General features: G+C 67.6%; 1 protein-coding gene across 1 annotated transcript in view; it reads left to right on the top strand.

Annotated features, from left to right (window-relative positions):
* NOTCH1 (notch receptor 1) overlaps positions 1-23,057 on the top strand; it is a 44,009-nt gene that overhangs the window by 5,828 nt on the left and 15,124 nt on the right. The window contains 13 exon segments of the mRNA XM_047093694.1: positions 12,298-12,560; positions 13,047-13,385; positions 15,407-15,529; positions 15,946-16,179; positions 16,535-16,690; positions 16,935-17,120; positions 17,431-17,544; positions 18,312-18,425; positions 18,600-18,833; positions 18,928-19,038; positions 19,593-19,785; positions 20,960-21,105; positions 21,320-21,433. Of these exon segments, the coding sequence (XP_046949650.1) occupies positions 12,298-12,560; positions 13,047-13,385; positions 15,407-15,529; positions 15,946-16,179; positions 16,535-16,690; positions 16,935-17,120; positions 17,431-17,544; positions 18,312-18,425; positions 18,600-18,833; positions 18,928-19,038; positions 19,593-19,785; positions 20,960-21,105; positions 21,320-21,433 (2,327 nt within the window).

Below are 23,057 nucleotides of genomic sequence, written 5' to 3'. Positions count from 1 at the left end.
GACACCTCTGCTCCACCCCGCTAAGTGCCGGAGTGCAGCGTGAGGCCCCCGCAGGCCGGACCCCAGCACCGACTCCCCTCCTCATTCTCTGTGCCTTCGATGGGCGGCGGGGGCCCCCTGGGCAGTGCCTGGCTGAGGGGTTGCACCCTCCTGGGGTGGGGAGGGCACCTTTCCTGTTTCGTGTCTTGTCTATAAATAGTGAAAGGATGTGGCTTTGTCGAGTTGATTGAGCAGCTAGATTGCTTTCCTCAATAACGTAACACTAACAACTCCACGCACAGACAGCTGCTGTCATCCGGCCTCATAAAACCCCTGGCAGACGGTTTACTCCACTGGCTCACACCCCCTCCAGGTGGTGGCCAGCTCTGCTCGGCTGCTTTTTCTTTTCATCGCCAGTTTACAGGTGGGAAAAACTGAGGCTGAGGGGAAGAGGCGGGGCAGGAGGGGGGCGGGGATCTGAAGCCGGCTTACGTCAGCTCTCACCTTCGTGTGCAGGCTCGTCCAGAGTCCCAGAGGCTTTTACGAGCAGCTGACTTCGGGGCATCGTGACCGTGGGTCAGGATGTGTTTGATGATCCTGAAGTTTCCCAGTTCCGCCGGGGCCTGACCGTCTCTGGTTGGGTACGCGGACCCGGGCCTCGGTTTCCCCCTCTGGACGTGAGGGAGCTGGGTTTGGGGGCTCCTGGAGTTCTCCTGCAGGTGCGGCCCAGCAGGACCCCCGGCACAGGCCTGTAAACGCCTGGGTGGTGGCCACAGGTGGTGGGGGCGGGGGTGCCCGGGAGTCAGGCCTCCTGCCTGGCAGGTTCCGCAGGTCTGGGGCCGGGGCCAGGGCTAGGCTCCGGTGTTCTCACCACCTGGCCCACCCGCCAGGAGGGGGCGGGTCCCTGCAGAGGGGGCCGCGGTTGACAGGTGTTCTGGAGGAAGGCCCTTCTCTGAAGCAGCCTGGGCGGGCTTCTCCTCGAGACCTCGCCCCGCCCCACCCTGCTCCTGGGACGCGGGTTGACAAATAGATTTGGGGGGCAGTGGATACCCGTATGGGGGTTTCGCTGGTCGATCACACGCACCATAAATTCTGTTATCTTAGCCGCTTGAAGTGTACGATTCGGGAGCATTTAATACGTTCACGAGGTTCAACTACCGCCGTTATCTGCTTCCAAAGCTTTGCCGCCGCCCCCACCCCCCCCCCCCGCCCCGGTCCTACTCTCATGGCCTGTCTGGGGCCTGCACCTGTCCTCTCCCGCACTTGGGGCCTGCGTCCACCTTGCTGCCCCTGGCGCGAGTAAAAACGCTCCTCCCGCCGCATCCCTACAGCGCCTGCGTGCTCCCCCTCCGGGCCCGGCCCACGAAGTAGTCATCCCGTTTTCCCAGCCCCTCTCCCCCCCACCGGCCCTGGCAAGCCCCGGTCTGCTCTCCGTTTCTGGATTGGCCTGTCCCGGACGTTTCACACGAGTAGAGCTCCCCCCGCCCCAAGCGGGGCTTGGCATGTCCCCGGGGGAGTCGCCCGGGAAAGCCTGGCACGCCTGCGGCCCCGGCCTGCTCAGGCTTCAGGTTCCCTCGCAGCCTGTGCTCTTGCCAGCCCCCACGCGGTGGCGGCCTGAGGAGCCCGCGGGGGCCGCAGAGCTGAAGCCCTGTGGGGGTGCGGTGGGAGGAGGGTTTTGACTGAGCACTTACTGCGTGCCAGGGGCAGGCAAGGCGGACGCAGGCCCTAAGTGCGGGAGAGGAGAAGGGACGTTTGAGAACCAGACTGTGGGACGGACAGCAGCCAGCGGGAGAAGAGTAGCTGTGCCATCGTCACCTACCGGGTGCGGGGCCGGGTGCCGTGGGGACAGCCCAGCTAGGTGCACCAGGCCTGCTGCAGCCCCGGGGTGAGTCCTCTGGGGGGGGGGCGGCGGCAGGCACGGGGGCCGGGCCAGGTCCCAGGTGGCACAGCCCCAGCAGAGGATGTATGGCGGGAGCGGGCGGGCCCCCGGCCCCACCATCTGCCTGCTCGGGGGTCTTCCCGTGGGGTGAGAGCGCGTCTTTCCCTGGGTTCTCAGTGTCAGCCCAGACTTCTGTCCCTTGGTGTGTGTGTGGGGGGGGGGGGGAGGGGGGCACTGTGCATCTCCGAGACCCCGGGGAACTCTCGGACAGAAACACCCCATATTTCACCATCAGGCGGTCCCTTCTGACCCCGCACCCACCTTAGGTGGCCCCCAAACAACTTTCCCCACTTTCCCCTAAGCTCAGGGGCAGGGATCAGGATGTCTGTCGTTAACACCTTAGAGTGAATTAGGGTAAGCATTGTCCTCTCTCTGATGCAAAGCTGCTGCTTTGAGCGGGTTGTGGACACTTCTGAGAGGCCCGGCCTCTCCCACCAGGCGGCCTGCCCCTTCTGCTGCCCTTTGTTGGGCTGGGGGCTTTCTCTGGAGGTCAGCCCTGGGGCTTCCCTCGCCCGAGCAAGAGGGCTGTCTGGGGCTCCCAGCTTCCTGGAAGGAGTCCTGCTTTCCAGTAGGCCTTGGTCAGGGGGGAGGCGTGCACTGGGGAGCCTGGCCTCCGACGGCCGCCCCTGCGGTTCCCAAACCCGAGCGTCCCTCAGGTGCAGCTGCCGGCCCCTGCCGGGTCTCGGTCTGGCGGCCCGGTGCAGCGCTGGGGTGTCTCGGGATCAGGCCAGGCCCAGATGCTGCTTTTGTGGTCTCTTGACCCAGACGGCTCACCCCGCCAAGGAGGGGTCCCTCGGCCACAGGACACTTGCAGCTCATCTGGCCCCACTGCACAGGCTGCTCAGAGATGGGTGGGTGCCGGGCGGGAGCCGGTCTGATCAGCGGGAAGTCAGGCCGAATGCTAGGGGGTGGTCTCTGAGATTTTCACCAGAGACGTGGCCCCGTTACCGCCTGTGCTGTGCGGTCTGGGGCTGGGACTCATCCTGGCCACGCTCTGAGCGGGTGAGAGGATTTGTCCCCAGCTGTCCCAGCTGACCCCTCAGTGGGCTGGCTGGCAGTCGCGTGCTCTGTGTTCCACTTGGTTCGGTTGAGCTGGGAAAGCGGTCCCCTAGGCACTGTCCCTTCGTCACCGTCCCCTCATCGCTCTGTCCCCCTCATCACTCTGTTGATGCTGGTGATTTGCCGAGCAAACCGCTCCCCCCACGGGGGAGCCGAGGCCGGGTGGTCATGTCCATCCCACTGTGAGGGGTGGGGTCTGAGAGGTGGCCACAGGACATCCGAGACGCCTGCCCACCCACCCTGAGAGTTCTGGGACCCACACGGGTCACTGGGTTGGGCTGGGAAGAAGCTGTTGCTGTCCCTGGGGACCCTTCCGGGCCAGCCTCCTGCCGTCTTCACCCCACGGTGGCGGCCCGGCCTGGGTCACAGTTGGAGCCACAGGCATCTGCCCGGGGGGCCACCGCTGGTGACCCTGTGCTGATGGGCCTGGGTTACGAGCCTGCTCCGGGCCCCTGGGGAGGAGTTTGCCCTCACTTACGCCTAGCCGGGCAGGCAGACCCAGGCCACAGCAGGCCTCCCACCAGCCCGGCCAGGCCGGGGGGCACCAGAGGATAGGGTGGGCGGGGAGAGCGGTAGCTGGAGGCCTCTGGAAGGGTCAGCCATGCCTTCACAGCAGGGCCTTGTCGCTGGGCTGGGGACCTGCCTCCCACCATTTCCTCCGCGTTGGTTTGTTGATGAGCGGAAACTATACAGTTACTGGAAATGAGACGTTTGGGGAAGAAGCCAGAGTTTTGAGTGTGTGTATTTTTCCCAGCAGCTTTTTAGTAAGAGAGATGCCGAGTTCAGGCTGGGGGGTGGGGAGGGTCCTGCCCCTCGGGGCCCCGGTCTCCCCTCCCTCCCGAGAGGGCCTGGGTGAGGTCACTGCAGCGTGGGCCTTCCGGGTCAACCTGAGGACTCCTCCACCTGTCGGCCTGGCTGGTCCTGGCTCCCCCGGGGCAGCCCACGGGGCGGGGCTTCCCCCCTCTCTCCTCCCTCCAGCGGTCAGAATGAGGGCGGCCTCGGCCCTGTCTGGTTGAGCGCCAGATCGGGGAGCCAGGCGTGGCCGTGAGCCCCAGCATCCGTGTGTGGCTGGGGCTCAGAGTGTGGCGGCGCCCTGCCCGGTGGTCCGGGGCCCCGGGTCCGGGCTCGGCTGGCCCCTGCGCCGTGCTCACTCGGGCCTGGGCCAGCGATGGGGGTGGGCGCAGAGCCGGAAGTGGAGGCCCGAGCAGGTGGGCGGCTCCAGGTTCTGGAAGACCTGGCTTCCAGCCTGCAGGGAGATGCCGTCTACACTGGTAGCCGTGTACTGGGCTTTCCCCCATCGTAGCGCAGCGCTCCCACGGGGCTGGGGTAGTGGCCCCACCACCAGCACCGGCTTCCTTCTACCTACCATGTGGGCTCTGTGACCTTGGGCTGCCCACTCCCCTCTCTGAGGTCCTTTCCTTCAGGAGCTTGAGCCGGGCGGAGCATCCCACAGAGTTGCTGGCCGGTGAAGGTGCCGTCCTTGGGGTGTCCCCTTTGTGTTCGTGTGACTGACTCGCCCCGTGTGCCACCCTCCCCCTTGTCCCGACAGAACGCATTGGTTGAGGTTTACTCTGTCCTGGAGCCCTTGCCTCATGCCGCAAGGTCTCGTCCAGAAAGCTGTCCCAGAGACCAGCCCTGCTTCAGCATTTGGGCAAGGTCATGCTGGGACAGAAGGTCAAGTCCAGCCCACGAACTTCCCAGTATCCCTGCAGGGGAAGAAACCCCTCCAGAGGGCCCTGGACCCATGCCAACGGTCCCAGGACACCCGGGTGTCCCCAGAGGGTGACAGTGCAGGCCCCACCCTCACCCCACCCCCACCCCCACCCCGGGCCTGGTGCAACTGTCTGGATTCTGTCTCTGGTATTCGCTGTGCCCCAGGGCACCTTGGAGGCGGTGCTGGGCCCAGGGTGATAGCCAGGTGTGCGAGCGTGGGGGGTGTGTGGGGCCTGGTGGCCCGTGGGGCCGGCCGTGCTCGGTGGGTGTGAGTGAGGAGAGGAGGCCAGATAGAACGGGGCTGGTGACTGGTGCGGGATGGCAGTGACCCTTGGGACCACTGCTGAGCGAATGCCTGTGCCTCGGCTTAGCCAGAGGCAGCCCACAGCTGGCCCTGACAGGGTCCGGGGCTGTCCCAGGGTCCTCGGCAGAGTGCCGCAGGGGCAGGCTGGGTGTGACCTCCGTCCCTGTCGTCTCAGTGTCTCCCGTGCTTTCCAGGTAGGAAAGCCACAGGGGTGCTACGGGCGAGGGTGGTGGTAGGTGCCCAGCACAGGTGTGACCAGCCCTCCTGCTGGACAGGGACCCGGAGAAGTCCCACCTGCCAGCTGGCTGGGAGGCTTCCTGAGTCCCAGAGCTCTCCCCCATGCCCCACCCCCAGCCGGGGTTTTGTGTTTCGGCTGAGCTTGTGGGACGTAAGAATGCATTGTGTGCTCCAGCCCTCCAGGTGTGGGAGGGTCAGGTGGTCAGGTGAGGAGCCCAGGCCTCCCGGGCAGGGCATCTGGGGTCCAGGGGCACACACCCTCCCTCCTCCATGCTCGGAGCTCCTGCTGGACCCTTAGCTGCCTCTAGGGGGGCGGCCCTGCTCTGACTGCCTGGGTGGCTGGCTCCTGGCCGCCGCCAGTGACAGCAGAAGTTAGGAGTTGCATTCACATCCAGGTGGTGCTGTGGGCATAATGCGCCCGAGCCCCGGTTTTCTCATCTGTGAAATGGGCCCAGCGTGTAGCTTCAGGGCCGTTGCGGGAACCCCACGAGCTGAAGCTGGCGGTCTAATTACGGGTCGTCTTTCATATCCTGGAGTCCATGTGAGGGGGTCCTTGGTGTCCTTGCGAGGCGCGGGGCACAGAACTGAGGTGCGCCTTGCGTGCTTGCCCTGGTCAGCCGCTGGGGTTGGGCGTACAGCCTTCTCCGCTCCCCGCGTCCCCTGAGATGGCATCTGCTTCTGGGAGCAGAGGCGGGAAGTTGCCAGAATCATTTCTGGCTTTGGCGTGGAGCTTGGTCTGCAGTTGCTGACTTCATTAATCGAGTTTTGGATTAAGTCCTCCCTGTGGCCTCGTGAGCCTGTCGATTCCTTCATTGCATCCGAGCGATTGGGGTGCGGGTGTGGGTGCCGCCCTGCTGGGGAGCAGAGGCCCCCGAGGCGGTGGGGGGGGGGCCCGCAGGCGTTCTGGGGACACAGTCGAGGGAGGACACACGTCCCAACCTTGTCTCTAGTTTGCGGCTCTGTCTTCTGGGAGACTGGGGGGGGGGGGCAGCAGGTTTTTCTGACGTGCCTCACAGCCCTGGCGCTCTCGTGACCCTGGGGGACCCCGTGCTTGCTGTCCCTGCAAGCGCGCGACCCCACACCATGGGTGGGCCTGGGTGCCTGCTGCCGGGCCAGCTCAGGAAGCCGCCCCTGCTTCCCACGTTGAGGGTGGGGCGGCTCTGAGTGACATGGGGACAATGAGCGATTTGGGGGCATTGTTTTCCCTGCGGTGGGAAAGGTGGCTTCCCGGGAGGGCAGGTGGTTCATCCTCCCACAAAGGGCTTCCCCCAGAGCCGAGGAAGGAAGCCCGAGCTGTTCCTGCGCTTCCTGTTCCCAGCAGATTTTAGACCGTGCAGAGATGCAACCTGGGGAGAAGATTGGAGACAAAGCCGGGAGCGCTGTCAGCAGCTGTTGGGGCCGGAAGGCCTGGGCCCTCGGGGAAGGCTGCACCCCCCCACCCCACCCCCGCCCGCTGGGCTGCTCTTTTGGGCTGTGGGTCTGTCAGGAAGAGCCCTCGCTGCCCCAAGGCCCTGGGAGCAGCCCCAGCCCACCAGGGGCCCGATCCCGCTGTAGTCGCCCCTGCACACCTGCCCCACCCTCACCCTGTGCCCCCTGAATGCAGGTCAGGTGGGGGAGGGAGACGGAGCAGAAAGGGATAGAAGCCAGGAGACAGCCCAGGGCTGTGGGGGGGGGGGGGGCGGGAGGGGGTTGAGCGCAGCGGAGGTGCTGGCAGGGTCCTAGCCCGCCCCGCGGACAGGTGTCTGGACAAAGGCTTCTGCAGGTCCGAAAGGAAGCCGGGGACTTTGGGGGTGAGGGCAGCGGGCCAGTGCCCACTTGCCCCAAGCCTCACCTCTCCTGGGGGCTTTGTTTCCCCAGAGCTGAGCTGTCCCCGCTGTCCCCAGTGGGAAAGGCCCCCAGCTCCACCCCCCTCCCGGGTAGGGCACAGGCCGGGGAGGCCCCTGAGCTCCCGCCTACCTACAGGCAGTGAGCAAATCACCACCTGGCAGCCAGTCCCTCCTGGAAGACAGGGGTTCCCTGCTGGGGTAGGGGGCGGGACTTGGACTGGCCTTTGCCCAAGGAGGGGCTGAGGTCCCAGGAGCGCTCCCAAGCCCTGCCCAGAGAAAGACCCGGCTCCTTGACCCCCATCTCATGGCTCTACCTGTAGGCGACTGAGGTCCTGGCCTCAGTCTGCCCCTGTAGCAAGGGGACAGAGCTTTCCCCACCCAGTCCACGGGTGGCCCCAGGTAGGGGTGGCTGGGACGTGGGTGGTTCTCTTCTTCCCAGGCCGGAGGCCTCAGAAACTCCTGGCCGAGCCGCGCAGGGGTGGGTGGGCCTGGCTTCCCGGCAGCGGCCCCGAGTGTTGTGGTTTGGGTGGAAGGCAGTGGCCTTGGCGGGCCTCTGCTTGGCACTGCGGTGCTGGGCTCTGGGAGGAGCTTCAGCCTCCCGTCCGTGCCCACCCCTTGTCACCAGGGGACTCCGGTGATGTGGCGTTGGCTGGCCCGTACAGCAGGAGCCCGAGGGCCCCAGTCTCCGCTTCCTGGGCAGAAAGCTCGAGGAGGGGCAGCAGTGGTGATTCGGGGAGCGGGCTTCTAGGCCCGCATTCTACTCGGCATAGGTGGAGTTGGCTACTTACATCCAGGTGGCTTCTTGCTGTAAGGACGCGGGCTGCCCGGTGGCGGGGGCGAGGCGGTGCTGTGCTGCCTGGAGGTCCTGGTGGGTCAGCTCTGTGCAGGGGAAGTCCTGTGTCCCCACAGATCCCCTCAGACACAGCGGCTCAGCTGGGCCGGTAAATCTGTTCCCAGGAACACGGTAGGAAATGCACACATCAAACCCAGCGCTGCCTAGAGTGAGTGCCCTCTGCCCAAACGGCCAGGTCACCAGATGAGGGGCACGTGCGGTCCCCTTGACCCCCCACCCCCGCTGCACTCCTGTGAAACTGAGGTCCCGGCAGGCAGAGTGGGGCGGGGAGCCCCTCCTGCACCCACCCCCCCACCCCCCGAAGTTCCTCTGATCGAACTGCATTTCAGCTGTGCCCCCAGGAGGCACCTGTCCTGGAGAATCTCGGGTTCCTCCTGCGGACACAAGGAGGGGTGCCACCTCACTGTCCCCCACCGGCTGGCGGGGGGGGGGGCGCAGGGCCCCACCCCCGGACCACAAACTCCTTGAGGGCAGAACTGAGTGCAGCACTTCTCACTGCTTAGTCCTTCCGTCTCTTCCTGGTTTGGGGCAGAGGGAGCTGTCATCTGTCCCCTGGGGGTGGCAGATGGCCGCTTAGCTTAGAAAAGAAAACAGCGCAATTTAGAATTAGTCCCGGGTGAAAGGTCGAGGCAACGTCGGCCTCGGGATGCTCCCGGACTGGCATTTCTATGGAGCGGCGCTGGCGGGCGGGGAGGGCGGGAGCCAGCACGGCGGAAATATTGAGGCGGGGAACAAAGCGTCCTGGTCCTCGGCTGTGGGACCACAGGCCCGGCAGCCATTTGGCGCTCCTCGCGGGGCAGGGGGACAGGGTGTCTGCCGGGAGCCCGGCCCCCTGGTGGTCCCTCCACAGCCCTTCCCCTGGAGCACCCTCCCCCCCGCCCCACCTGTCACTCACCTGCTGCTTGGGCTGCCTGGGGGTTCCAGGACAGGACAGGACCACAGGCAGGGGGAGGAGCAGACACTGGGTGGCCGACAGGAGGGCTTGCTCAGGTCACTCGAGGCCCTGAGCTGGGCCCGCTGTAGGAAGCCTCTCCATCTCGAGGCAGGTGTGGGGTACGGTTTTCCTCGTCAAGCCCAGTGCCATCCCCGCCAGGGGCCTGCACTGACCCCCCCCAGGGCCAGCGTGGAGGACAGACTGGCCACGTCCAAGCAGGGGCCTTATGGTCCCTCCTGCCCCCGCAGGGAAGTCTGGGTGGCGTGGGCAGAGGGGGCCCCAGGGGGGGCGTCCCCGCAAAGCTCCAGCGTGTGGCCAGGTCGGGGGAGAGGCGCTCGCAGGTGCAGAGGAGAAAGCGACGGCCCGAAGCTGGAGCACCCCAGAGTGGGGGTGGCGGGGAGGGTGGCCTCGGGACGGGCCCAGACGTCCGCGCTCGCCTCGAGGCCCAGACGCTGTGCCGGGCTTGGTGCTTCCTCTTGGCTCAGGCTCCCGGCCCAGCCCCGGTCGTACCTCGGACCCCACACACCACACAAAACACCTGCCTCTACTGTTCCGTCTCCAGGGGCCGCCCCTCCTGTAGCTGGGGCGCTGACGGTGCACGGCAGCCGTGGCGCTGGGCGGCGTGCCTTCGCGGCGGTGTCCGCCTGGCCTGGGCAGGAGCAGGGGACACAATGGGCCCTGTCAGCTGCCGCCTTCCCCCGCGGAGGAGCCTCCTTGGCTCCTGCCCCGCCCGCCCTGGTTGGCGGCCCGCCGCGCCCGGCTGGGAGCAGCTGCCGCCCGCGTCCCCGGCCACAGGCGCACCTGCTCCCCGGCCAGCCTTTGTCCGCACTACCGACGCCTGATTTATTGGCATGTTTTCCCTTGCTGGCCCGGCGTAACCCAGCCTCGTTGGCCAGGATGTGACCCGTCCAGGTGGGTTCTCCCACAGTCTTCCCACGGGGGTCCCCACTCGGGGGGGTGGGGGCGGGGGGCTGGAGAGCAGGGGCCCGTTCACAGGGATATTGTCCCGTGGCTGGAGGGTCTGGGGTGTGTGTCCGGGCAGAGCCTTCTGGTGCCTCTGGGGACGCCCAGCGTCCTGACGAGTTAGGGATTGGTCTGGTGGCAGGGGAGCCCCAGGGACACCCTCTGGGACCACGAAGGCCTCCCTCCCCTCAAGCCAGCAGGGCTCAGAGAGGAAGAGGGTGGTGTGGATAAGGCGGGCTCCCACCCTGCTCTGATGACCAAGCGCCCTCTCTCCGGTACCCACCACCCGCCCGCTCCGTCAGTGGCTGGGAAAGAAAAAAGAGCCTTTTCTCCAAGCGGTGAGCGGTGGCCAGCTCCCGCCTGACAATGGAGGGCATTGATAGGTTGGGGGAGGCGCTGTCTTGCCCCCCCCCATCCCCCATCGCTGCACTCCGAGCCCACAGTGCCACTCGGGCCGGGACCAGGCGGTCTGTAACTGGATCCGAGCACCCCCTCCCCCGGCCTCCTGGAGTGTGGCCGTGCCGGGGTGAGGGGACCTGCTCCTGGGGTCTGTCTGTCTCACAGGAGCCGGCCGGCCCCACTGCGCCCTTCTGACCAGGCTGGGCGGGAGCCTCACTCCGCCTGAGTTCCCTCCCTGGGGCCCCGGAGGCGACTTGTTTTCTTTAAGCCAGTTGGTTTGGGACTTTTGGCTTCTGACAACAGATGGTGAGCCCCAGTGGCCATTTCGTGTTGTCCTTGTCCGCCGCACCCAAGCCGTAGCCGCAGAGAAAAGCCCTCAGGGAGACAGATGCCTCCCAGGCATGCAGAGACCCCGAGACCCCAGCCCCTCTGACGGCCACCCCACCCATGCAGGCTTGATTCCAGCCCCTGGGTCAGGTGGGGGGGGGGGGGGAAGGCAGTGAGGACGAGCAGGCTACCCTCTGCTGAGGGTGGAGGTCCCCGTGTGACGGGCGGGCTCTGAAAACGGTGGTGTTTTCATGTTTGGGAGAGCCCCCTCTTCATGCGGGGACCCGAGGTTCCCCGCCAGCCCCCGCCTCTGCCAGGGGGAGGAGGCCCCGCCCACCCAGGGCCCAGGACTGTGGGTGCGGCGTCCCGGCTGCCTTCCCAGGCCATGGCAGCCCGGGGGCGGGCCGGGGGCACGTTATGCCTCAGAGGCTTTGCCCCTGGGAAGAACAATGCCTGGCTGGTCCCAGAGCCTTTCCTGAGCTTTTCCCTCGAGTACAAGGCCACAAGGTGACCTCGATGGGCAGTTTGTGGCCCAGGCTCCAGAAGCCGGACCAACAGGTGGCCAAGGGAGGCCCTGTGGTGGGGTGACATGTGCTGAGCCCTGTCCCTGCAAAGAAGCCGTGAGAACCCCCCCCCCGCCCCCCCGTTCATCTGCTCCTGTTGGAGACTGAGCAGTGTGCTGAGAGGCACAGCATAGACCCGGCAGACATGGTGGCCTTCACCCCCACGCTCCCCCTGCCCCACCCGTGCTCCCCCTGCTCCCCCCTGCTCCCCTTGCTTCCCAGCCCGGCCGGCTCGCCAAGAGCTCAGGAACGATGCTCCTCCTGGCACACCTTGATTTCTCCTGCTGGGAAATGGGTTTGTCTGCTCCCAGCTGATGTTGCCTGGACATCGTGCAGACTTGATGCCAAAGGGGGAGACCGTGTCTGGGCGCTAAGCGTGGGTGGGGGATGGGCTGCCAGCTGTGGTGCTCCCGGTGGTGCTCCCGGCAGCTGAGACCCCCGGCGGGAGCCACTCTGCTGTGTCTACAGCCTTATGTCTGTTGATCGCGTGGGCATTGAAAGAAGAGAAGCTGGGGGGCGCCTGGGTGGCCCAGTCAGTTACCCGTCCGACTTCGGCTCAGGTCACGATCTCGCGGTTCGTGGGTTCGAGCCCCGCGTCGGGCTCCGTGCTGACAGCTCGGAGCCTGGAGCCTGCTTCGGGTTCTGTGTCTCCCTCTCGCTCGCTCGCTCGCTCTCTCTCTCTCTCTCTCTCTCTCAAAAAGAAACAAACATTTAAAATTAAAAAAAAAAAAAAAAAAGTAAAGCTGCGAACTGTTCTATTACCCAAATAAGGCACGTTGGTTACAGAACAGCTTGAGGTAGGAAGAGGAGACCAGCCCCCCACACCAAAGGGTCTCGGGGCACCCCCTCCCTGGGAACGGCTGTGGGCCCGTGTGTCCCCTTCTCTGTGGCCACGCAGACGCTCACGAGGGTTTTGCGATCGGGTCCGGCCTCGCGGAGCCTTCTGGTCTCCAGCCCGTTGCCCCAGTTAACATGAGGTGAAGTTCACTTTTAACGTACGGTTCACCGCTTGAAGGCGCACGGCGCCACGGCGCTTGGCCTACGCGTGAGGTCGTGCGGCCCCCACCGCTGTCTGGTCCCGGGACGTGCCGCCCGCGGTGGGGCCTGACAGCGGCTGGCGCTCCCCGGGGACGGTGCGGGGTGCCGGGGCCGGGCGGACGGGAAGCCGGTGGGAGTAACCGCTCCGGCCTGTCTGCTGCAGCTGTAGCGGCGCCTTCGCGGGCCGGCGATGCCAGGCGCCCAACCCCTGCCTCAGCGCCCCCTGCAAGAACGCGGGGACGTGCCACGCGGTGGACCACGGCGGCCTGGTGGACTACGCCTGCGCCTGCCGCCTGGGCTTCTCCGGGCCCCTCTGCCTGACGCCCCGGGACAACGCCTGCCTCGCCAAGCCCTGCCGCAACGGCGGCACCTGTGACCTGCTCACGCTGACCGAGTACAAGTGCCGCTGCCCCCCGGGCTGGTCAGGTGAGGGCCCCCCCCACCCCGGCCCCGGCCCTCCCCCCACTGCCCGTGTACCGTGACGTGCTGGGAGAAGGCCACGGCTTTCTGCAGTCTGTGACCCCCGCCCTCGAGTCCCCGGGCCCCTCTCTAGCCCCGACATCTGCTCCGGGAACCCCGGGGCTCCCTGCCTCTGCGAGGAGGGGGCCCTCCGTCTAGTGAGGTCCCCAGGGCCCGCTGGCCCTGCATCAGGAACCCCGACGGCGAGCTCTCCAGAGAACACGAACTCTGGAGGGGACAGTCTGGGTCCGGTCTCGGGGGCCCCCTGCCCCCGCTGGCCGTGTGTCCCGGGAACCTCGGTCCCCATCTCCAGGAAGATGGCCGTGTCGTGTCGTGGGGTCCCGGCAATTAAAGAGACCGTGCTGACAGGTTTGCGCCAGGCTGGCACCTCCGCGGTGCCTGGAAGTTGTCCCTGGACACCGGCGTGACCCCTCCCCCCCCCTCGCCCCCCAGGGAAGATGTGCCAGCAGGCCGACCCGTGTGCCTCCAACCCATGTGCCAACGGCGGCCAGTGCCTGCCCTTCGAGGCCTCGTACATCTGCCGCTGCCCGCCCGGCTTCCACGGCCCCACCTGCAGGCAGGACGTCAACGAGTGCGGCCAGAGCCCCGGGCTCTGTCGCAATGGAGGCACCTGCCACAACGAGGTCGGCTCCTACCGCTGCACCTGCCGCGCCACCCACACCGGCCCCCACTGCGAGCTGCCCTACGTGCCCTGCAGCCCCTCACCCTGCCAGAACGGGGGCACCTGCCGCCCCACGGGGGACACCACCCACGAGTGCGCCTGCCTGCCAGGTACTGCCCCCGGGGGCGCGGGCCGGGCCGGGGCTCGGAGGACGGTGTCCCAGCACACACAGGACGGCGGGCGGGTCTGGAAAGGGGGGTACCAGTTAGGGGAGCCTGGCACAGGGTCCGGGCATCTCCCTGGTCTCCCACCTTCTCACTTCTGCCTGGGGGTGGGGTCCGCTGCAGCCGCCCAGCACTTGTCCCCCATGCCAGGGACCCGGGCTCCCTGCAGCCCCCAGGGCGGGCTCCTGGCTGAGCCTGGCTGGACGGGCGTATCCTCCCCAGTGCTCCCTCCGCCCCGCGGGTGCCGCTGCCCTCACGGCCCCTGACTCTTCGCCCTGCTCTGAGCCCCTCACCTTGAATTCCCCAGAGCCACGTGCAAGTTAGGGAACGAGGCGCAGCTGCAGGGACATCCTTGTTGGTGCCTCCCCGGGTGTCTTGTTTCCATGTGGTCGGAGCTCACGTCATTGCCCCCCTCCCCCGGTGGTCTGGCTGTGGGGGCTGGTGTGGGACAGCCACCCCTGCTGGTCCCCCAGCGGCTCCACTGTCCCTGCTGTTGGGGCTGGTCTTCCCGCTGTAGCTTTTGAGTCAGTTTTGCGGCTGGTGATCTAAAAATAATAACGTTGGCGAGAGGCTTAAAGACCTCCTGGGTCGGTGGGGGTTTGGGTCCCGGGCGCGACGGGAGGATTGACCCAGCGGCCCCTGCAGAGGGGAAGCGTTCTGCCTGCCTGTCCGCCACCAAGCCCGGGGCCTCGTCACCGCACCAGCCAGCTTTGTGTGCGGGCTCGAAGGGCACGCGTTTCCTGAGTGTCGCTGGGTGTTCCCCTTGCCCCCTGACCACCCCAGGGCTGCTGGCTGGCCAGCTGTCCCTGGGGGCCAAGAGATGAGCCCACTCGCCAGGCCCGCCTCTGGGTTCTGGGTTCAGATGCCTTTTTGCTGGCCTGGTGACCTCGGGCCTGGGACCTCACATCCAGCCACGTGTCTCAAGAGAAGCCTGCCCTCCAGGGGCCACAGTGAGGGCTGGAGGACGTGGGCTGTGGGGCGACCCGCCAGGGGACACCCTGTTCATGGAGCTGGTGCTGGCTCCCGCTGGGGCCAGCGGGGCGAGATTCTCCCGGTGAGGGCTCGCCAGGCTTGTGTGCCGCACGGCCCCGTAGGAGACCCTCGGAGGTATTGGGGTGGGGGGCGGGGAGGCGTGCTCAGGCCCCTACAACATACGTGGGAGCCAGAACTCGGGCTCCGGGCTCTGATTTGGGGCACTCCCTCTAAAACACTGTCCACTGTCCACTTCAGCTCTTCTAGACTACCTGCTTTACCCCCCAGGGCACCGGTGGGGTGGGCGGCCCGAGGGAGGGGATCGGCTCTCCTCGGGCAGGAGACAGGTTCAAAGGCGCCCCGGGAGGGGCATTAATTAGTAACTGGCTGTAGGTTTGGGCTCTTGCCAGGCGCACCTTTGTGGGTTGATGATTGAACCGGCGGGAGTTGAGCGGGTTAATAGGTGACTGGTGTGGAGGCGACGTTGACAGAGGTTGGCCCGGCTTGGGGGGGGGGGGGGGAGAAGCGGGCATCACACCTCTGTTCCGGGGAAGCTGAGGGCCGCGTGTCCGCCCTGCCTCCTCCGGGCTTCTGCCTGGAGCCCTCCCCGGCCCCAGCACAGCGCCTCACCTGCAGGCAGCACCCGCTTACAGCCGCCCGTGGTTAACTCTGCTGCACGGGATTTTTACGACGCCACGTCCAGGATCCCGTGTTCCCAAGTCCCCATGTGTTCAGCGGGCCCTTTGCACAATGATTCCTCAGAGAGGAACGTGTCACACGTGGGCCCTGGAGTGTGGGGCCTGGTCACACGGGGAACAGGGGGACCAGGGGATGGGGCTTGGACCCCGAGGGCCGAGGTGGTGGGCGTCCCGGGGCAGGCCCTGAGGGGCGCGGCAGCTGGTCCAGAGCAGGGTGTCGTGGGTCCAGCCAGGAAGATGCTGGGGCGAGCACAGATGGGCAGGGCCTGACCGGGCTCCTGGCTCCCCCTGCTGCAGGCTTCACCGGCCAGAACTGCGAGGAGAATATCGACGACTGTCCCGGAAACAGCTGCAAGAACGGAGGCACCTGCGTGGACGGCGTGAACACTTACAACTGCCGCTGCCCGCCCGAGTGGACAGGTGCACACGCAGGGGAGTGCCCCCCGCCCGACACAGTGCCCGCACGGGGAGCGCGGTCCGGGAAGGGCGGCGTGGCCCGGGGCAGCCCCTGCCCGCGACCGGGGGGCCGAGGCCCCCGCCCTACCATCAGCTCGTCTGTGTGGGTCGCGTGCGGCCCCCCCAGGCAGGGCCGCGCCACGGTCGGGTCCCCCGGGCTTCGGCCAAGCTGGGGATGGCGGAGAAGTGTGGGCCCCCCCGGAGCACCGCTGCCCACAGCAGAGCGACGGGGCCAGGGCCCGGCCAGGCCGGGGGGCCGGGGGCAGCGGGGATACAGTGGTCCAGGCTGCAGTGGGTGGAGGAGTCTGCCTGGGAAGGCTTCCCGGGGGCGGTGGCCCCTGGGCCCGGTGGTCGAGGCGTGACGGGCTGGGCCCCCGCAGGCCAGTACTGCACCGAGGACGTAGACGAGTGCCAGCTGATGCCCAACGCCTGCCAGAACGGCGGGACCTGCCACAACACCCACGGCGGCTACAACTGCGTGTGCGTCAACGGCTGGACGGGGGAAGACTGCAGCGAGAACATCGATGACTGTGCCAGCGCCGCCTGCTTCCACGGGGCCACCTGCCACGACCGAGTGGCCTCCTTCTACTGCGAGTGTCCTCACGGCCGCACCGGTGAGCGCCCCGGCCACGGGGGGCGGGGCTGCCCCCGAGGCCGGGTCTGGGGGGTGGGGGGTGGGCACAGGGGACGTGGCACCACCTCCCTGGGCTCCCCGGCCCTGCCTGGCGTGTGCAGCCTCGCTCAGGCGCACGGCTGATGGCTTTTGCCGAAGGGGCCTTTCTGGAGGGAAGGAGGCCGGGGGTGCCCGGGGCAGGCCTGCTGGGGACGAGCCCCCAGGGTAGCCTGAGGGTCGTGGGCCCGACGGGGCCGCCGGGCAGCGTGGCCGTGGGAGGCCCGTCCCTGTGGAGCCGGGCGGCGGACCCAGGCCAGGAGAGGCAGTGCCCCGCTGACCGCGGCCGCCCCGCCCAGGTCTGCTCTGCCATCTCAACGACGCCTGCATCAGCAACCCTTGCAACGAGGGCTCCAACTGCGACACCAACCCCGTCAACGGCAAGGCCATCTGCACCTGCCCCTCCGGGTACACGGGCCCGGCCTGCAGCCAGGACGTGGACGAGTGCTCGCTGGGTGCGCCGGGCAAGTCGTGCGGTGGGGGGAGGAGGACTGGGGAGTCTGGGACATCGACTCTGCCCTCAGAGGGTTCCCGGTCTGACGGGGGAGGCGTGACACACACACACACACCCCCCCCCCCGCCTCCAACAGAGAGGACTGCCAGTCTGATGGGGGAGGCGGGCATGCCCCAGAATGGTCCGGTGGCCGGGGTGCCTGAAGCAGGCTCTCACCGGTGCTGCCCCGCCCCGGCCCCTACCAGGCGCCAACCCCTGTGAGCACGCGGGCAAGTGCATCAACACGCTGGGCTCCTTCGAGTGCCAGTGTCTGCAGGGCTACACGGGCCCGCGCTGCGAGATCGACGTCAACGAGTGCATCTCGAACCCGTGTCAGAATGACGCCACCTGCCTGGACCAGATCGGGGAGTTCCAGTGCATCTGCATGCCGGGTACGTGGAGCCAGCCTCCTGCCTGTCGGGGTGACCCCGCTGCGGCGCCCCTGGCGACCGCTCTGTGCCCCCGGCCTCCGCGCTCGCCCGGGCCAGCCCGCGGGGCACCAGCCCACAGGGCAGCGCCAGGGCTTGGGGGGCGGGGGGCCCGGGAGCCAGGTGAGCCGCGGGAGAACGGGTACGGAGGGTGCCGGCCAGTCGCCTCTGCCGGCAGCTGGCGTGGGCGTCCGTCTCTCTGCCCAGAGCTGCGGTCGGGGGTGGCCGCGGCTATTCACGGGCCCCTGTGCCCCCTCCCCGCCCCCCACCCCAGGCTACGAGGGCGTGCACTGTGAGGTCAACACGGACGAGTGCGCCAGCAGCCCCTGCCTCCAGAACGGCCGCTGCCTGGACAAAATCAACGAGTTTCTGTGCGAGTGCCCCACAGGTGAGGCCCGTCCCCAGCAGGGCTGCTGCCCAGCCCCCACCCTCCCTCTGGCCGGGAGCTCCGACGACCCACTAGGAGGCCTAGCTCAGGTCTGGGCCTGGTCCTACGGGAGCCCCTTCTCCTGTCCTGAGGGGCACCGGGCAGGTCCCCCAGGGACTGGCCTGCAAGGACTTCACTTCGGGAGTGGCCAGGCCAGGCCAGGTCAGGCTGGGCTTAGGGGGAGCCCGGGACCCAGAAATCCTCCCTGCCGCTGGGGCTCCCCCGGGAGCGGGATTATGGTCCCCAGGTCCCCGGGGAGCTTAGGTGGTGAAGAGATGCCAGCCCGGCTCTCTGAGGACTCGCAGCTGGGAGGGAGTCGGCCTGCCCCGCCCTCCCCACCTCTGCTGGCCTGCAGTAGACACAACAGGAGGGCTCCGGGAGCCCGCGGCCGGAGGGTCTGTAGGTCCAGGACGCCGACACTCGGGAGGCCTGGCAGGTCAGGGCCGTGGGCCTGCAAGGTGTCGATCAGCCGTCCCAGACGCTGAGTGGGGGACCTCGTTCACCGTGGGATGGCTGGGACCGTAGTAGCCGGAGTCTGTATGAGAAAAGCCCCTCCTGCAGGGGCAGGGGCAGGAGCTGAAAGGGAGCAAGAGGAGAGGTCAGGAGGGCTACTGAGCCCTGGCCGGAGCGTGGCCTGGGGAGGGACTCCCTGCTGTGGCCCGGCGGGGGCTCGGCCACGGGGCCCCCGGCACCCATTGCGTCCGACTGCCTCCCTGTCCTCGCCGCAGGCTTCACCGGGCACCTGTGTCAGTATGACGTGGACGAGTGTGCAAGCACGCCTTGCAGGAACGGCGCCAAGTGCCTGGACGGGCCCAACACCTACACCTGCGTGTGCACGGAAGGTGCGGGGCCGGTGGACAGAGGGTGGGCAGGCTCCCGGGTCTGGGGAAGGGGCGGGGGTGGCGGGGAGTCCCGTGATGAACGGCACGCTCCCCCCTCTGCTCCGGGAGAGCCCGGGCGTGGTTGGGGCCTTTCCGGGAGCAGCCGCCCTGAGTGCCCTTGGCCTTGCCCTGCAGGCTACACGGGGCCGCACTGCGAGGTGGACATTGACGAGTGTGACCCCGATCCTTGCCACTACGGGTCGTGCAAGGATGGCGTTGCCACCTTCACCTGCCTGTGCCGGCCGGGCTACACGGGCCACCACTGTGAGACCAACGTCAACGAGTGTCACAGCCAGCCCTGCCGCCACGGCGGCACCTGCCAGGACCGCGACAACGCCTACCTGTGCCTCTGCCTCAAGGGGACCACAGGTGCCTGGAGGGGAGCGGGGGGGGCGGGGGGGTGTGTGTTGGGGGGGACGGTGGGGGGGCCCAGGAGCTGACCTCCGGTGCTGCCCACCGCCAGGACCCAACTGTGAGACCAACCTGGATGACTGTGCCAGCAGCCCCTGTGACTCAGGCACGTGTCTGGACAAGATCGACGGCTACGAGTGCTCGTGTGAGCCGGGCTACACAGGTGAGCGGCCTGGGGCCTAGGGACCGCTGGGGCTCTGCCCCTCCCAGGCCCCTCAAGCCCTTGCCGCAGGGGCCGAGGTCAAGGCCAGCGACTCAGCCAGGTCCCCAGGTGGGCGGGACGGGGCAGGCCTCCACCCAGGGCCCAGCTCTCCGGCTGCCAGCCTCGGCCCATTGGGGCAGAGACCACGGGAAGCCTGGGGCTCTGACCAGGACCGGGACGGGCACCCTCGAGCCCCTTATCCCTGGTCAGGGCAGACTCCTGGGCGTGCGTCCCGTGTCTGCCCCGAAGGCGTCTCTGGGCGTTTGGGCTGACGCCGGCCTTGTCCCCTGGGCCCCTGGGCCCGGCCGGCTGGCGCTGTGCTCCCGTGCGAAGCCCCCGCTTACCCAGGTTACGCCTCGGAAGGACCCAGGGTGAGGGGTTGGGTGTCGTCCCCGGTTCAACAGGGGCAAACTGAGGCTCCGAGGGGCCAGAACTTGCTCACGAAGACCCCCCCCCCGCCCCTTCTTCCGGGGGGGCCCGGCTGTGGGTATCTGAGCCCCCCTCCCCGCTTCCAGGGAGCATGTGCAACGTCAACATCGACGAGTGTGCGGGCAACCCCTGCCACCACGGGGGCACCTGCGAGGACGGCACCAACAGCTTCACCTGCCGCTGCCCCGAGGGCTACCACGGCCCCACGTGCCTGTCCGAGGTCAACGAGTGCAGCAGCAACCCCTGCATCCACGGGGCCTGCCGGGACAGCCTCAACGGGTAGGTGCGGGCAGGAGCTCTGTCCCCGGAGGCCGGCGGGCGAGGGAGAGGCCCGCGCGGAGCCTCGGACAGGCCGGGAGCGGGTGCCCCTCACGGGCAAGGCCTCGCAGGGCCCTCGCCGGCTCCTGGCGTGCGCTCAGCACGGCCACGTGTGGTCACGGGGCCCCGGACGCGCTTGTGGGTCAGCGGCAGCCAGCACGCATGTGTGTGACACCGGGGTCTACCTTGTTTTCCGTCCTGGCTGCTGAAACGGCTCCCATCCCGCGGAGGTGAAAGGGGCACCCCTGGGTCCATGTTGAGGAGGTGGCCAAGGTCGCCTAAGGATGGGGGTCTGGGGGCCAGCAGCGTGGTCACAGTCCCACCCCCACCTCCAAGCAGGAGAGGGGCTGCAGGTGGAGTTCACCAGCTGTGCCTGTGTAACAGAAGAGCGCGAACCGGTGGGGTTCAGAGAGCTCCTGGCTGAGGGCAGCTGGAGGTGCCGGGAGGGTGGCACCCAGAGCACAGGAGCCCATGCCTCCCCCACACCTTGTCCCGTGCGTCTCAACCCGTGCGGGTTGTTCTAAGGTTAGGCTTGTGTAGCAAACCACTGGCCTAGCGAGCGAAGCCCTTTTCTGACTTCTGGGAGCCGTTCTAGCCAATCTTCGTCTCGAGGAGAGGGTCTTGGGAAACCGGGTATGTGGGTGGTCGGTCAGAAGTACAGGTGACAGCCCGGCCCCCATGATGGGCGTCTGGCGTGGGTGCTGTGTGTGGGCCCGAGCCCTTCTCCCGGGGCGTCCCTCCCAGGAGCGAGTTGTAGGACACCCGGCTGGCGTGGCCCCCGCACGCGTGGTGTCGGCAGGGCGAGGGTGTGGAGCGGAGGCAGAGCTCACCTGGTTCCTGACACCTGCTCCGCACCCAGCGCTGGCCGTGTGGATGGGGCTGCTGGTGCGGGTGGGGACCCCGTACTCTGTGTCCAAGGCCACGTGGTGGGTGAGTGGCAGGTGGCCTTCTGACGACTGCCGGGATGTGGCACGGCCACACCCATGCCGCCCTCTTGGGCGGGGTGGGGGCTGGGGCCCCCCGCGAAAGGACTCTCGGGTGGGCCCCCCCCACCGCTCCGTGCCATCAGGCCTGGGGACGGCAGCAGGGCCGGGAGCTTGGGCGCGCTTGAATGGCGCCGTGGTCACCCCTGCAGGTACACGTGTGACTGTGACCCCGGGTGGAGCGGGGCTCACTGCGACATCAACACCAACGAGTGTGAGTCCAACCCCTGCGCCAACGGGGGCGCCTGTAGAGACATGACCAGCGGCTACGTGTGCACCTGCCGCGAGGGCTTCAGTGGTGAGTGGGGCCGGGCAGGAGTGCTGGCGCAGAGGGGCCCTCGGGGGGCGGTGGGACCGCGGCGCCTCGCTCTTCTCTCCCGCCACAGGCACCCGCTGCCCTCAGGGCAGACCCGCCGGGGTAGGCTCGGCGCGGGGCTCTCCCTCCACCCTAGGGGGCCCCTTCGGAGCCTCTGGGGTGATGGGCGCACTCACCACCGGCCCTCTGTCTCCAGGGCCCAATTGCCAAACCAACATCAACGAGTGTGCGTCTAACCCGTGCCTGAACCAGGGCTCGTGCATCGATGATGTGGCCGGCTACACGTGCAACTGCCCCCTGCCCTACACAGGTGAGGGCGGGGCCCGCGGGTGCGGGCGTGCATGGCACAGTGCGTGCCCGGTGGCTTTCCTGGGGCCGGCCGGGCCTCATGACTCAGTAGGTACACCCAGAGTTCTGCTCGCCACGTGGAGGCTGAGGGCTGGCCACATTTGGGCCTCATTCCGCAAGTGTCATTGCCAAAGTCACACACGACTATATAGAACGCTGGACAGCGATCTTAATACGAGCGTGTCCCAAGTACTTGGTTTGGCCAGCCTGCCTGGGAGGGGAGGAGATGGGGTGCTCCACGGCAGAGCCACGAGCTAGGCCTGGGCTGCTGGCCTCCACGGCCCAGCGTCCACACTGCGTGGGCCCCTGGGGGCCGGACTGCCCCCCCCCCCAACTTGCTGGCCAGGCCTGAGGGATTCCTTTGACGGCGGGCCCTCTTTGTGTCAGGGAAACAAGGAGCCCTCTGTTAGCGCCGAGCAGAGGCGGGAGGCGTTTCCCTGGGCGTCCCAGCGTCTGCCGTTGGCCCGGCCAACGGGATCGCAGGAAATGGTCCCCTCCGTGGAAGAGATTTGCAAAGTGTTAAAAAACAAAAGTCCACAACCACTACTGCCCCTGGGTCCCACTGGGAGTGGGCCGAGGGCGCTGCCGCTGGGGACAGCCTCGGGCCTCCCTGCTGACGAGCCTGGAGGTCCGGAGAGAGCCCTGTCCGGCCAGGCTGGGGGGGTGGGGGGGGTGGGGAGGAGGGGGCCTGTCTCCGTGCTGGTGGCTCCCACCACACGAGGCAGCCTGTGGCCAGAGCTGGGGACCTGGATTTTCTCTCCTGCATTGGTGAGGCAGCTTGTGGCCAGTAGCCGCCCAGGGCCCCTTGCCTGGGACGCACGAGTCCCTTGCAGACACAGCATCGGAGGCTGGCGGGCCTGGTGGGGAGGAGCCGGCCTGTGCTGACCTGCTTCCCGTCTGCCCACTTCCTGCTTCCCTCTGCACAATTGTCGGAAACTCTGGCGAATTTCCTGCCTGCCTAGGTCACCGTGGAAACAGATAGAAAGAAAGGCCTTGGAAACTCGCACCAGCAGGCCAGGGAGATAATGGGCTACGGGGAAGATAGTGCTTCCTTTCTTCCCCGGGAATCAGCCCCCACGGCCATAAACAGGAAGGCTGTCCGCTGGGTTTCCATGGAGGAAAGTCGCCCCAGTGTGACCCGCTTCTGGCGAGACTCCCTTCCCTGTGCCGGGGTCCTGTACCACAGGTGCTCCCTGACGGGGAGGGGTGCTCGGGGCCGGGGCTCCTCCCCTGCTGTCCGGCCTCTGCTCGGTGGCCTCCGTGACCGGCCGCGGGCTGCCTGTGGCCCCAGAGCCCTTGGGAGGAGCTCTAAGGCCTCCAGGAGACCAGGAGAGGGTGTGAGGCCGGGAGCAGGCACTCCCGAGGGGTTGAGGCCCAGGCCGTGTCCTGCGGGGACAGTTTTGGAGCCAAGTATCCCCCCGGTTTGGGTTCTCACTCCGCCAGGAGCTCGCCCATGGTCCCAAGGGCAGCACTACCCCCCGCCCCCCCTCCTGCCCCATGGGGCTGTCAGAGGACTCTGGCGGCTCAGGGGCCATCAGGGCCTCCGTCGGGAGATGCCGTGGGGCATTGGTCCTCTGGGCCAGGCC

The sequence above is a fragment of the Lynx rufus genome, unplaced genomic scaffold (genome assembly GCF_022079265.1).
Source record: "Lynx rufus isolate CCGP_SWC_20201006 ecotype Redwood Valley unplaced genomic scaffold, mLynRuf1.p SCAF_36, whole genome shotgun sequence".
NCBI classification, from domain to species: domain Eukaryota; kingdom Metazoa; phylum Chordata; class Mammalia; order Carnivora; family Felidae; genus Lynx; species Lynx rufus.
The sequence above is the reverse complement of the archived record's forward strand: the minus strand, read 5'-3'. Positions and strand labels throughout refer to the sequence as shown.